Source organism: Arvicanthis niloticus, chromosome 1 (genome assembly GCF_011762505.2).
Source record: "Arvicanthis niloticus isolate mArvNil1 chromosome 1, mArvNil1.pat.X, whole genome shotgun sequence".
Classification (NCBI taxonomy): Eukaryota; Metazoa; Chordata; class Mammalia; order Rodentia; family Muridae; genus Arvicanthis; species Arvicanthis niloticus.
The window spans coordinates 99032614-99047853 of NC_047658.1; the positions used below are offsets into that span (position 1 = coordinate 99032614).

Genomic DNA, 15240 nt, shown 5'->3' on the forward strand with positions numbered 1-15240 from the left:
CTCTTTTAATTCTATCAGCCTGACATGGCATGTGGGTCAGGCCAAAGTCAAGTAGCTTTCAATATTGTGGAAGAGACTGGAAAGTCACATAGCAAAAGGTGTGGGCATAGAAAGAGGTGGCAGAGAAGGAGACAAGAGTTCAACTAGCCTCGTAGTTGATGATAGAACATCACCCATAGTGTACCTGGGATACCTGACCAAACTGGTATAACACTTTAGCCACATGACAGCTAAGCACACATTTCTCTTGGGAATGTTCTTCAAGTGCAATTTCCTTGGCTAAGGGGGTCATCCACCCACCCACAACACATCAGGGGACAGAATCTATATACCCCATCACTTTCCAAAAAAATATATGAATATGTGCAATGGCCAATACCTTAGACTCGATATAATAGACATCCAGGCCACCTCAACCTTCTGTCACATCTCTAGCAAGATCCCTAACATTGTCTGAGGAGATGGATTCAAGGTCCTGAGAATATCCAGTGGTGTGTCTGCAGCCTATCCTTGATCAATACCATCCTACAAAAGTCCCCACAGACTTCAGACACTTGTAAGGACTCTGTCACTTGTCTTCAGTGTCAACCTTCTCATCAACACCTACTGTCTCTCTCTTTTTCTCTGCTGTGCAACAGGGAGCCATTATTTTTTCCCTCCCATGTTCCCATCAGTCCTTCCTTTAAAAAACATAGAATAATTCCACAGGCTAATGTGATAGGATACTCTGTGTATTGAAGATGTGATGGCTGCCTGTGAGGTGAGTGAACCCATCCATGAGGGCAGATCAGGGAAATAGTCATGCTAGTGGGTGACTTGTGACAGAAAAGAAAATAAAACATGTGAACACTGCATGTCTGTGCACATGTGTGCATACATGTGTGCATGCATTTTTGTGTGTGTGTGTGTGTGTGTGTGTGTGTGTGTGTGTGTGTGTAAAAATGGGCCTTCAAAAATCTTTCTGAAATGCCTCCCTCAATTTTAATAACTTGAAATTCTGAGAAGGAAGAAATCAGATAATCCAAGTCAATCCTTCTGCTGAAGCTACTAAAAGAAAATCTGGACAAAATATGTTTTAAAATATGTTTGAAAGCACTCAAGAATTCAACAGATACTAAAAAGCCCTCAAGTCCAGATTGGTTGGCAGCAAAACTCCAAAGTGCTCCTGAAGCTAGCACCCCACAGTGACCTCAGCCTGGTAGCATATGTGCACATAAAGGAACTACTGATGGCCACTGACAGATAAGGAGGCCCCTCACCAGAAAGGGGAGACTCTGTCCTAGTTTCATCTTTTGTCACTATGATAAAATACCCTGACAAAAGATGACTTAAAGAAGACACAGGTTTATCTATCTCACAATCTTAAGTTAGAGTTGCCACTGGGGTGGTCAAGGTGGCAGGAACTTAAAACAGTAAGTCATATCACATCTATAGTCAAGATTGGAGAGAAATGGACACATTCATGCTTAGACTTACTTCAATTTCCCCATTTTATACAGTGCAGGACCCACTGCCTAGGGAATGGTGCCTCTCACAGTAGGCTGGGTCTTCTCAAATCAATTACTTAATTAAAATGATTCTCCACAGACAGACCCAAGGTCAACCCAAGGTAGATAGATAATCCTTCATTTGGATTCTCTTCCCAGGTAATATTAGGCGATGAGTAAAGCTAACCATTGCAGATGCTAAAGAACCTGAGCCTCAGCATGAGATCAGAATCACAGCCCTAGCTACACACTGTACACTCAACACATGCTCCCAAGGGACAAAGTCTTCTCACTGGGTACCTCAGTGTCCATCTTTAGATGGAATAGACATTTAGCTCCATAAATGACTGCAGAAACTCAGAAGAGTTGATTTCTGTTTATCTTAGAACATGCTGTTAGCCAGAGCAGTGATTTCTTTGATGGCAGGTTGTTGGTTAGAAACACAGGCCCAAAACCCCATCATTGTGCATAAGAGAACATGCAACTCCCCTGGTGACAGTCACTGCAACTCCCCTGGTGACAGTCACCTCTGTGGCACAGCTCAGGAGTGGATGTGGCAGCTGAGAGTGAGTCCTGTGCAAACCTGAAAAATGTTTTGCTATTTTTTTTTAATCTGCTGTTATATTTAAGCAAAAGTCAATAATCCTGGAATCTTTCATTCTACATTCTGTTTTGCTACACAAACCTGGCCAAAGTACCCTCCCTTACTCTACAAAATGAAGGAGGAAGAGGAGGAAGAAAAGGAAGAGGGGGCAAGAAGAGGTTGGTGATGATAGTGATACCCACAATGCTCAGCTTGGTTCCTGGAAAGGTCAGACACTGAGCAAAGGATCTAGCTAGTACCATATACACTTAATAAATTGCCACTAATTCTAATATTAGCAGAAAAATGATCCTAATTATTGAGTTTGGAACAATAAAGATATAAAATAATAGTGACCCATAGCTATGGATAATGGGTCAGTGCCCCTCTGTGAGTCTAGACTAACTAATAACACTCAACATTCTTTTTCTATAATTTGAGGGTTTGGTTTTAGGGCTTTCTGAGACAGGATCTCAGACTGTTCTCCTACTTTCTATATTGCTGAGGATGACCTTAAATTCCTGATCCTCCTGCCTCTATTTCTCTACTGCTGGTCTTTTAGGTGTGCACCATCACATCTGGTGTGTGCTGTGTTTGGATGAAGCCTAAGGCTTCATGCATGCCAGGAAACCACTCAGTCAATCAAACTATGTACCCAGCCCACCACTGAACACACTAGGGTGAGTAATTACACAACCAGAAGTTTCATATGGCTGAAAGATGTCAGGTCTAGTATTGAAGAGTCTGGAAACAGAAGACTTTATCACTGACCCCAGAGACCATGTCAGGCGACAAGAAATACACAACCAAATCTGTAGGCAGCAACGAGATCACAATAATATGGACTTCCAGGACGGATATTCTAAGGGAAGGGACAGGAAATTTGGAAGTGACTTGAGCAGTTCAATCAGGAAAATCTTGATAAGACACCAATGCTCCCCAGGAAACTTTGAGCTGCTGAGATATCCAAACTCCTGCAGAATAGCTAAGAACAGACACAGGTTCAGACAGTCACCCTTCAGGGTATCTGTGACCAGACAGCCATGAGACCTGCCTGCAGCAACCATAGGCAGATGACAGAAGAGGGTCAGGGACCCTACAAGACCTTCACTTACTCTCTCTGACATCCTCATGAACCACAGGAACACCATGGTCATCACCCACAGCTTTTTCAAGATTCTTGCTTCTTCTGCCTTTTCTGTTGTTATTTTTACCTAGAAAGGAAAGGAAAATTATGTTACACTGCGTGTCAGAGGAGCCTCTGGATGTGAGAACTCATGGTCTTCTCCTGAAGAAAGCTGTTCCTAGCTTTGGTCCCCAGTCTCCAGAGCCTTGGACAGTAAGGGGTCTGTGGTTAAAGAAGCAGCTCAGTGCATATGGAGGTGATCACCCCTCATAGACCCATGTACAACTGCATGCTGTTAAGTTTTGTCAGTCTTCAAAATGCTGCTGAGCCTCCCTGAGGCAGTAGGAATAACAGTTGGAACTGGAGGTCGAAGCTGGACTTGGACATCAAAGCTAGCATGTTCCCTACACTGAGCTTTCACATAACTCTGTAAGCCCACGGCTTGTGGACCTGTGAGTGAGTCTCTTTATCATTAACTGGGGAGTGACCCTGTTAACCTTCCCATTTCTCCTCAAATTGTCCCCTCACCTTGGTTATAACAGCACACAGCATAAATTGTCTCCTTCATGGACATACCATCACTCTACTCTCAAGCTAATTGACTCCTTCCCCCTTCTTTCAAGTCTCAGCTCTGGCATCAACTTAAACTCCCTTTCCTAATCCCCCACTTCCATCTAATCCTCCATATCTGGGGCTCTGATAGCATCTGCCTAGAGTCAAGTTGCCACTAAGCAAAGTCTAATGCAGGGATTTGATTGAAGTGCTGAGGAGAGGGAGGGCCTAGCTAAGCAAGCCTGTCTAGCTCAGTTCATCACCTGGGGCTTTAAGAATAGGAATGCCATACAGAAGGCCCCTCACTTGGGAAAGCCTCCATATAAAGACTAGCCAACTCAGGGGTAAGGTATAGCCTTCCAGAACGTGAAAGGCATGTGAGCCACAGTCCAGGCTTATACCTGGGAGACATGTACACCCAGAATATCCCCAGGGACACCAGCCTGACCTCTACTTTATTCCCTCCTCAGCAGAAGGTGGCAGCAGAGCCTGCCACACGGGAAGTTAGATCGAGGACACAAAATGATACCTGTGAGACACTCAAGGTGCAAACGACAGCTGTTGTCCCTACCTGTTCAGCATTATCCCAAGGCCCACATCACCAACACTACCACATTTGCTAACAGCTAACAGGGGCAGCAGACTCCAAAATGTGTAAGACATGCTCACTGCAAGGTTCAACTCTCTGAGGACAGGAAGGACATTTTACAGTTGGGAACATGAAGGCCTAGGTCAGTGGTTCTCAACCTTCCTAACACTGTGACTCTTTAATACAGTACCTCATACAGTGGCAACCTCCCAACCATAAAGTTATTTCTGTTGCCACATCATAACTGAAACTTTGCTACTGTTAGAAACCCTAATGTAAATATCTGATGTGTGATACCCCACTCAGAGGGGTCACAACCCACAGGTTAAGAATTAATGGCCTAGCATGAGGAAGAGAGCTTCCCAAGGTCACTGAGAGCCAGGAGGTAACAGTGCTAGTGACCAACCCCAAGGGGCCTTCCCTGCCAGTACAAAGGCCTCTTCATAGACCTTTCCTCCCCACCCCAGAACAAGAAAGAACCATATGCTCTGTACAGATGAAAGAAGAAAGAGAAATGGAAATAGCGTTCAGAGAAGGAGCCAGAATCAAATCAGCATCTCCATCTGGGCCGCGTGACAGTGCAGAATTCCTTAAAAGTAGCAAACTGCAGCGCTAATGCTGGCCACATGTTCTATTCTGGTCCTCGGCAATAAATATAATTCCTCTGGCTTAATAGAAAACTGTTTTTCCCCTTGCTACACAAGGAGCTTACAGTAGCAAACCCCCACTCACCCCAAACTGAAAAGCCCTTTGCTTCCCTGTAGTCTCTGCTTCCCCAGGAAATTCCAGGCTGCAGGGCTCTGCACTCCCCTTGAAGAAGGGAGCTGGCCAGGGCACTGGCAGTTCTTATGTGATTCTTGGTACTAAACCCACGACAAGAAGGGAAAAACACCACATGAGGTTCTCTTCGTAGTTCCCCAGTAATGCAATCTAAACATCTCTCAGAAACGTATCCTGCGGTTCATGTATGTGTGTGTGTTGTGGATGTCCACTTGTGTGACATGTGTAAGGGTACACACACAGGTTTGTATACACACATGTAGATGGCAGAAGACAACTACAGTTGTTCCTCACCCACTGTCTGCCATGTTTTTCCACTTTAAACAGTTTGTCTCACTCACCTGGAACTTGCCAAGCATGCTGACTAACAGCCCAGGGGTCCTCCTGCCTCTGCTTCCCCAGAGCTGAGATGCTTTAAACTATTATTTTAACATGAGACCTGATCTGGATCTGACCTGAAGCCCTCTCTCTGAGGACTAGTTTTTGTGGTATCAGAAGGCATCATGCAGGCTTCTGAGGGAGAGAAGCAGAACAGTCCTACCTTGCTAAGACGCCTATGATCCATAACAAAGCCCAGCAAAGCATGGCAGATAGCCCTAAGGGCAAAACAATGGTGCTCAAACTTTAGCAGTAAATAACAACTCTAATCAGACTTAAAACCTACTCGTGCCTGACACTTTGAAACCTTACCTATTCAGGGCTAGGTGAAGACCTTGATCTTGGAGAAGAACCTACATCCAGCACCTTATTAAACCAGCACAATCCCTAACTACATTCTAAATATTGTCCCTATAACCATAGATGAATGTAGCTCTCGCCCCTCATTAAAGAAACATCTCCTTGCAATAGATAAAGACTATCACAGACAACCACAACCAATCAAAATGCGGAGAACAGGATTATGTGGTGCCCTGTCCCAACTGATACATCACAATGTAATTCCTACACCTAAAGCTCATGAATCAATGCAGAAAAGGAAAGAGAAAGCTCATAAGAGCCAGCAAGGCAGGACATTTTCTGTGGTTGTATCTCCTAGAAATATGAGAGAGACATCCATAAAGTCTTATCAACTTGGCTAGCTAAACAATACCTGAGCGATGACATCATCAATGGACAGTCTAATATGGAAAGAGTAAGTTAAGTGTGTAAATGTATATACGTATAGATACAATTAAAGAAAAAAAGCCATGAATTTGAAAGAGCAAGGGTGTGCACCAGAGGAGATGGAGGGAAGAAAGGGGGAGGGAAAGTTATTTAATCATATTATAATTTCAAAAAAACATTATAAAAAGAATAATTTTCTGTTCCATACAGATAGGAGCAGAAAAGGGACAGGGCACAAGGGTGGGGAGCACCTGTGTCCCTTTCTAATTCTTAGGATAGTCAGTGTCAGAGGAAACAAGGTGAGGACTGGAGTGAATCTGAGAATCAATGAAGGGTTTAGATGGCATGCTTGCTTCCAGCCATGGGTGACCTCAGTGGTCTGGTAGAGAGAGCAACGCCCGAGGATCACCAGGGAGACAGAAGTACCACTACACTAAGGCCAGGCCCAAATGAATCCACCCACAAATGCCTGTTCGCCCCTCCCCCTGTCTCTGTCTTTTCTTCTCAGGTGCTGCATCCTTCATGAGAAAACAGCCTGGTGCGCTTCACTCCCCTGGGACCAGGGCAGGAACAGTGGCTCAGCTGCTACAGCAGTGACTCTGAAGTCAACATTCTTACTCTCTGGTTCTCAACGTGTGGGTCATGACCCTTTCACAGGGCTTGCCTAAGACTATTGGAAACCACAGATATTTACATTACAATTCAGAACAGTAGCAAAATTACAGTTTTTAAGTAGCTATGAGATCATTTTATAGTTGGGGGTCACCACGACATAAGGAACTGTATTAAAGGGTTGAAACATTAGGAAGGTTGAGAACCACTGCTCTATGCAGCCAACCACCCTCCTGATTCTCAACCACAACCATGTGGAGTTCTTTGTCTTCAAGGAAACACTCCAGGCAGGCAGGTGCAAGCAGGAGAGGATGGCCCCTCTTCGGTGGGCTATGCCGGGTACCCTGGGCACCTACCTGCCTGGGTTTTGGTTCTACTGAGATCAGGCTGAGGTAAGCAAACATGAAGTACAGAATTGTGCCTGGAGATCATTTCATGCAGTCTGAGGAAAGGGGGCTAAGAAGAGAAGGGAGATGCCAACAACCTAAATGCCTTGTCTGTCAGGATCTACAAGACAGACTGGGCAGGAACTCCAAGAGCAGGGGTAAAGTGACATAAAAACTGCCCCAACTCCATCAGAACCTGGGAAGCCACAGTTATCTAACCTCACACCTCAGCAGGCACTGTATTTTTGACACAATCCCCCACAGAGGAGTCAAGGCTTGGAAAGTCACATGTGCCTGTAAGAGACAGAGTCCTGCCCTTAGCTGGCTCTGACTCCTCAGCAGGCTTACCAGGGAGCACTGCACATGCGCTGCTTGGAGTAGATAGTGCATCAGATCTGTAGCATCAGAGGCCGACTAACACCTGGAGGCGTTCTTTGCCATGTCAGCCGTCCATGAGTGCCAGTGAGCACCTAGATGCGAGCCAACCACTTAGGAATACTAATCCTTCCCAAAGACAGTCAAAGAAACCTAACTCTAAGGTTTCATGGCTCAAATGACAGATGCATGGGTAGGGGGTCTGAGAGGGCCTCAGAGGGCAGAGCCTGTCACTGCTGGTGAGGCTAAGCCTATTCACTCATCTTTTTAGAGCTTTGAAAGATCTAATGGAGGCTTTACCAGAAAATCTAGGCTCTGGGGCTAAAACTGGTTTGTTTTGTCCCTGGCATGATGCATGATCACCTTGGGATCTGGCAGTCACAGACACAGAGAGGTAGATGGGGAAACCCCATGACTGCTTCAGAACCACAGCTTAATCTGGCTTCCTGGATCCCTGTAGGGTCTCTACCCCCCTATTCTCCAGGTATAACCCTGATTTCTGGTGCAGTGGGCATGGGTAGGGGGAACAGGCCGGCAGTAAGTTAACTTTGGAAAGCGTTCTGGAAAGGATGGCAGTGCCTCAGGAAGCGATGATATTTTTCCTAATCCATCCTTTCCCTTAGAGCTTAGCAGGGAATCGACTTAGATGGAATACTTTAGGTTTAATACCAAAGCATGTAGGCTGATATGAAGGCTTTCTTGTTCTTTAAGTATGCTATTAATAGTCCCTGGGTTTGTTAAAAATGGTACTGAAATGTTGACAAACATAACACTCCTAATCCTCACACCCCAGTTTTGTCCAAGATAGGGCATTTCCATCAAAGGCCAGGCTGTTTTTTCCCAACAAGAGATGAGGCAAAGCTCTACAGGGAAGCCCCTTCCATCAACCAGTGACAGTGCACACAGAAAGGGCATTGTTTACAAATTCACAAATAACTACCCTTTTTTATTTCCCCTGACAGCTGGGACATAACACATACTAAATGCAAACTGGATGATTCTGGGCATAGATCTACAAACAAACATGACTCTCTGCACACTACACATCCCAGAGGGACTAGCGCAGGACTAGGGGCTGTCCATGGGAGTTTGTTCAGATCCTAACAGTGGGACAGTCTAGCCTGTGGCTGGAAATGCCACAAACAAGTCAGTGGAAAATCAGAATAAAAGCCTCCCTAGCCCAGCTGGCTTCTAAGCCAAGGAACGATGGAGAAAGAAACAAAGTATCCAAATCACTTACTCCCTGTCTTGTTTGTTTTGTTGTTTATTTCAGCCATGGGTATGGAAAAGAAAGGTGAATTACACAACTGTGAGTTGGCTACTTGTTGGTTGTTTTTCGAGACAGGTTCTCTCTGTTTAGCTTTGCTGTCCTGGAACTCACTATGCAAGCCAGGCTGGCCTTGAACTCAGAGATCCACCTGCCTCTGCTTCTGGAATACTAGGATTAAGAATGTGTGTCACCACTGCCCAGCAGTTAGCTACCTTCTATCCTACAAAAGAAGGGTGGCCACAACTCAAAGTCACCCCAAAGTAAGCACACCCTAAATCCACTGTCATGATCCTATGAGGCTGATATCCTCTTCTTGCTGGATGGTGAACACTAGGGACCTGAAGTTCACTCCTAGGAACACAAAGCATTCCAACTTCAGAAACTGTAGGATTCAACCAGAAACAGCTGAATAAACAGAATTAGAAGAAGGTTGTCAATGAGGAAGAATACTCCAGCAGTCAGTACTGTCCAGCCAATGAGCTGATGGCCTTGAAGTAGGGAGAGCCAGTCTGGGGAGGGGTGAATAGAAGCTACGAAGCCACTATCTGAACCCTGCAGTGGATAGGAATTTGTACTGTGACCATTTACTTTCCTAAAAGTTCTAATATTCTAGGCCAAAGTGATGCTTAAAGTAAAACCTCAGACAGACTATGACACCAAAGTCCCCTAACTCTCAGCAAGGATTCCACAGTCCTTTATCTTGGTGGACCCATATACACACAGAGAAGCACACACATGTGCATATATATATATATATATATATATACATATATACATATATATATGCATGCATGCATATAAATACACATGCACACATGGGTGAAGAAACTACTGAAATGCATGTATACTCAAGCATGCATATACACATACACACAGAAGTGCATGGAGAAACTTCTGAAATGTAACATTATAACCTAATTAATAGTATTTATAACCATCTATGTCATGCTTTCAAAAGCCAGTGGTGATTCTCAACCCCCTGCAGATGGCTGGCACTGTTTAGAGACATTTGTTTGTGAGGCAGAGAGGAAGAGGAAGGTCCTACCAGTATCTCATAGGTCAAAGCAGCATATCCTACAACACACCGGACACCAACCCTCTCCAAGAATATGTATGCTCAGTCCAAAATGCAGAGACTGCCAATGTTGGCAAACCAACACTAGAGTTACCTAAAATGTCCCATTAGGGGAAGCTGAGAGGTGGATCATTGGACCTCACCACAATATTTCTGTAAGTTCTTATGGGTCTGTAATCATTTTAAACTCAACCCTTGAGTAACTGCTTTTCAGTATTCTCTTCCATTCAGTATAGCTGAGCCCTTTTCTGTTGAAAATGGAGTGCTAGTTAAGTATCCCTGATGCAAATTCTTAGGGACAAAGCAGTTCAGATGTCAAGGCTTTTCCAACCATGGGATTGATCTATGTGTCGTGTCCACCACACACACAGCCTGGAGGTCACTTTGAGTTAAAGCAAAGTTTCATGGTGCGTAATCACTATGGGTACACTGCTATTCAGACTGAAGCATTCCAAGTTTTAGCCTCTCAGAATAGGTGTTCTACTTTGCCTTCTGATGCTGTAATAAACACCAAGACCAAAAGCAACCTGGAGATGAAAGGGTTGATTTTAACTTTCAAGTTACATAGTTCACCATTAAGGGAAGCTAGGGAAGGAGTTTGAGGCAGGAGCTTGAAGCAGAGACCACAGGAGAAGGCTGTTTATTGGCTTTTCTTAGCTATCATTTTTACATAGCCCAGGAGCACCTGCCTAAGGAAAACACCGCCCACAGTGGACTTGGCCCTCCTACAATCAGTTAGCAATCAAGAAAGTCCCCCACAGACATATCCACAGGCCAATCTGATGGAGGTGATTCTTCAATTGAGGTTCCTTCTTCTCAGGTGTGTCAAGCTGACAACCAACCATCACAGTAGGTAGGAATGCTCAGTGGTATGCTCCATTTTCTAAAGGAGCTCATTTTCCAAGCCAGCTCCACAGATATCAGCACATGGAATCCACAGGGCATTACTCTGGTTGCCAAGGATTAAACCCAAAACTCAAAGTCAGACCCAGTACCCCTTGCACCAACCTCCTCAGGGATCTACACAAATGTCCCCTTAGTGCCCAACACACACACACACACACACACACACACACACACATATATATATATATATACATTTCCAGTATCTCCTTTACCAACTCCAACTTTTAGCTCCCAAAAGCTAAGTGGAAAACATTTCACTGTCTCCAAATAAGATGCACATGTGCTACCCAAATCAGTTCTCTGCTTTATGCTCTGATCCATCCCTTGAGCTTGTCCTCTGCTCCCACCTCGGACCCTAGCTTGTCCTGGAACCCAGCATGCAACAGTCATGTAGTAAACTCCAGAAGTTTACATCTTACATCCCAGATCAGAACACCAACTTCTTTCCTCTGAAGCACATTTCTAAGATTGGCAACCTGTTCATAAAATAGCTGGCTATACAGAAAAGTGCCTTTGTGACTGCAATGTACAAGCCACCACTTACTGTGGGATATAGTCATCCTCTCTCTGTGCAGTTGAAGTGCACAAATTCGACAGAGTCCCCTAACCAAGATCACTTTAATCTAATCTAACCTAATCTCTCCCTTACTATATGCAGGCCTATGTGCTCCACAGTTGAAAATTCTACTGAACATACACGGGTGGGGATGGGGGAGGGTGAAGGGTCATAGAGGGAGTCAGAGAGCCATTAGTTTAAACTGTGCAATGAATGTCACACTTATCCTAGCTGGGGAAGCTCTAAAATGCTCCACCTGATTCACTAGAAAAAAATGGCTGAAACAGCAGCGAGCCCGGAAGCAGCTCCCCAAAGACATGTGCACCTGACTCTGGTGCTTCAGGATATGTCTTCCATTTGGAGACAGGACCCACGTGGCTAAGAATTCACCAGAAACAGTTAACTACCTGTCCCATGGCCAACCTCTGTGTGCAACATGGCTGTCCAAAAGCAAATGACCCTTTTCTTGCAAATCAGTTTATACCTGATTTATCCTTCACAGACCCCATTCCTAGGCTGATAATCACTGGTGCTCCAAAAAAGGAAATCCACTTCTGGGTTGTAATAGCTGAGCCCCCAGACACATTAGTTGGGGGCACTGCTGAGTCTGGGCTGTGACTTTCTGAGGTATCAGGAAAGACTAAAACTGATCACTAGTAAGAGTATCCATCCGAACAGTAAGTTAACTCATTAATCAGGCCTAGTCAGTCTTCTTCCCCTGGGAAACACCAGCCTATCTCTTCTATTATTTATTTTCTTGACATTCCATGTTCTATGCAACTGTCGGCTCACCTGTGATTACATCCCCAAGTTACACAATTCTGTGAGGTCCTTGGAAGAGCGGCCTGGCCTGTCTGTCTTATGTTCTCTACCCCCCAGGGCTTCACCTAACACTTAGTGCTGGGCAGACACTTAGGAACCTCGTGGAGTGCAAATGAAGAGCTCTCGTGCAACAAGCACACCTCCAAGTTCAGGGCACACTAAAGGATGCTGAGGCTTTGGCAGCATCAGACACTGCAAAACTCAGTGGCAGACACTCTTCTTTCTATCTGCAGGTGAAGCAACTGAGGCTCAAAAAATAGAACTCAAATTCCAGGTCCCCAAATGGTAACCCCAAGATCTGGCTGGTAAGGCAGGCTTTTAATTCTCCCAAGCAGAACAGTGACAAAATAAGTTACTTCCTGTGTTTGAGCTGAAGACTCCTCATCTGTAACATAACAAGGGTAGCCATCTGCCAGAGTCAGGAAGAGAACTAAATGAGACCAGGGGACACTACCAAAATCAGTGGCTCATCCCACCCTTTCATGTCGAGCCGCGGCTGCTTTTCTACGTCTTAATCCCCATCATCCCCCAGAAAAAGAAGGGGAAGTCTCTATGGTTCTATTTGCATTTGCCCAAACTTCAGAACTATCAGTGGCAGATGGCAGGGAGTCAGTCATATACAAAGGTGGTACTCAAATGGGACTCAAGAGTGTCTACATCTTCCCTTGCCACCCTTTAATATTGGTCTAACCAAATGAAAGCCACTTCTGAGCCCAGAGCTCTGTGACCTGGCACATGATTCCTTTCAGGCAACGTCACTGCAAAGCCCTAGAATTTGGTCACTGTCCTGCTGGCTTCCCAGGATAGAAATAGTGGGAACACAGCTCCTGCACTGAGCGATCACTATCTGAAACACTTAAGAGAAACTCCTCTTCATGGGTTTGTGATAAAGACTGGACCAGAAGAAAGTGAGGATGGATTTGAGATTGGCCCAAGGGATGAATAGAACATCCCAGGCTGCCAGGCACTCAGAGCTTTCCAGGGCTCCTGTAGTCTGCCCTTTCCAAGAAGGAAGAATCTTGGCTGCTATGGGGACCAAGAGTGATCCAAAGTCTGCAGCTGGGACTGTGCCATCCTGTGCATAGTGAATTTAAGGGGCCCACTGACAGGGGGTGAAGGGAGCTGAGAAGGGCACTATCTGAATAAAGGTCACTGACTGAACCTTGCTAAGGCCATCTGCCAAATGACACCAGCCAGGCACATGTCCATTGATAAGATCAGTCTGAAGAAAACACCTCTGAAGATTGAAGACATAAGCAAGAGCAGGAAGAAACAACAGATGCCTCCTTCGCCTGTGCCTGTGGACACTGGGCCGCTCCCCAGGCAGCTTCCCAAAGAGCGCCATTCTGTTTCTGCCTGAGGGGGCAGGGAGAGAAAGCTGGACTTAGCTCAGATGCAGTCTCTAGTGAGGAGCACCGGCACCACAGGACTTTGGCTGGGCTCACTCAAGAAAATGTACTGGAAGCCAGGTGTCCCCTGGAGTGCCACGATCGCGGGCGCCCCCTCAGGCTGCCCGGTGCAAAAAAGTTACCTGGTGGAGGCGTCTCTGCAACTAACTTCTCCTTCTTGGGAGCCTTCTTGGGCTTGATGGCCTTCTTGGGCGTCCTGGGCCCCTGCTGGTGAGGCTCCTGCTGTTCCTGCTCCTCCACCCTAAGGTCCTCATGCAGTGAAGGCGAGAAGAGCTCCGGCTCAGGCTCTGGCTCCGGATGCTCATAGTAGCGCCCGCGCCTCCAGAGCTCCTGGCTGTAATAGTCAGGCTCCTCGAAGGCTGCGCCCTGGGCTCTGACTCCAGCCAGGGACACCGCTACAAATGCCAGGGCCAGCGCCGGGAAGGCGGTCCCCAGATGGGCCATGCCCGCTCTGCCCCGGGCAGGGTCGGGTCCCCGGGAGTGGCAGGCGGGCTACAAATGACGGCTATGGCGCGGGACAGGGGCGCGGGCGCTGCAGCGGGTGCAGATGGTGGGTGGGACAGGCAGGACGGGCGGGGTTGGGCCAGAGTGGGACGGGCAAGGGCGCGCCCAGGAGAGGCTAGGCGCCGGCAGACCCGCCCTCCCTCCTACCAGCCCAGGGCCTCTGCAGCAGGTGTTGGAGGCCACTAGAAGACTGTCACCAGCCTTCTTTGCATTTCTAGGAGGCCAATGTTTTGTCTTACTGGGCATCCCTTCTGCAAAGGTAGGGCATGATGATCTTGGAGGGAACTACAGGACTGTGTCTTCCATTCCTTCATTTTGGAGAACAAGTCTGAGTTAAGACTGGCCTGAAATGCTAAGGTGATAACCAGCAGGCTGTCGACCAGTCTTGTTGCCCCAGCCCAAGCAGGAATTCCAGATTTCCTGGATGAAGTTTCCTGAGAGTAGAGCCTAAGGGTCTATTCTGGGGAGCCCTGCTGCCAACCCTTCAGAATGTGGTTCTGTAGGAGAGATTGGAGCCAGCTGAAGACTACTACCTCAAAAGTTACAAGAGGGCATTTGTCTCTTCCAAGAATTCGGTTTCTCTGGAGAACCCTGGTGTCATGGCCCTTTGATAAAGTGCCTCCCACCTTTACCCAACATGCATTAGTATTTTGTTTTATTTATTTATTTATTTATTTATTTATTTATGTCTTCTCTTAGTGGGGTGGAAGGAAGGAAGTCAACGGCTCCAGCTTCTCTTTGGGCTGAGAAGCTAGAGAGTTGGGCTCTGCACCAATGTTCTATGGCTCTTCCAACAGACTGAGACAGGTTTGAAACAAGAGACTTGCTAACTCACAGGTTAAATGCCTGAGGCAGCAGCAGCAGACTGTGTGTCAAGGTGTGTGTAGTGGTGGCCGAGAGATTCATTTGTCGTGTGAGAGCTGAGGGCAGGGGTAGCTTTCATATCCACTCAGTATATCCCTAAAGTCGGGTCCTGGAAGTGGGACACACGGGGTTCCATATATTCCTGGCTTTTAGCTGTGACTGCTTTGCAGCTTGCTTTGTGTGCTTTCTGGGGCCTGCCTCCAGTCTTTGCATGGTGTCCTGCATCTCAGAGTCAGAATT

General features: G+C 46.3%; 1 protein-coding gene across 1 annotated transcript in view; it reads right to left on the bottom strand.

Moving 5' to 3' along the window:
- The window catches only part of Cpxm2 (carboxypeptidase X, M14 family member 2), a 110265-nt gene extending 96070 nt beyond the window's left edge, over positions 1-14195 (bottom strand). The window contains exons 1-2 of the mRNA XM_034523459.2: positions 13755-14195; positions 3186-3284 (exon numbers count right to left, since the gene is read on the bottom strand). Coding sequence (XP_034379350.1) covers positions 3186-3284; positions 13755-14076 — 421 coding nt within the window. The 5' untranslated portion in view covers positions 14077-14195. The remainder of the gene's footprint in view (positions 1-3185; positions 3285-13754) is intronic.
- Between the last annotated feature and the right edge of the window lie 1045 nt (positions 14196-15240).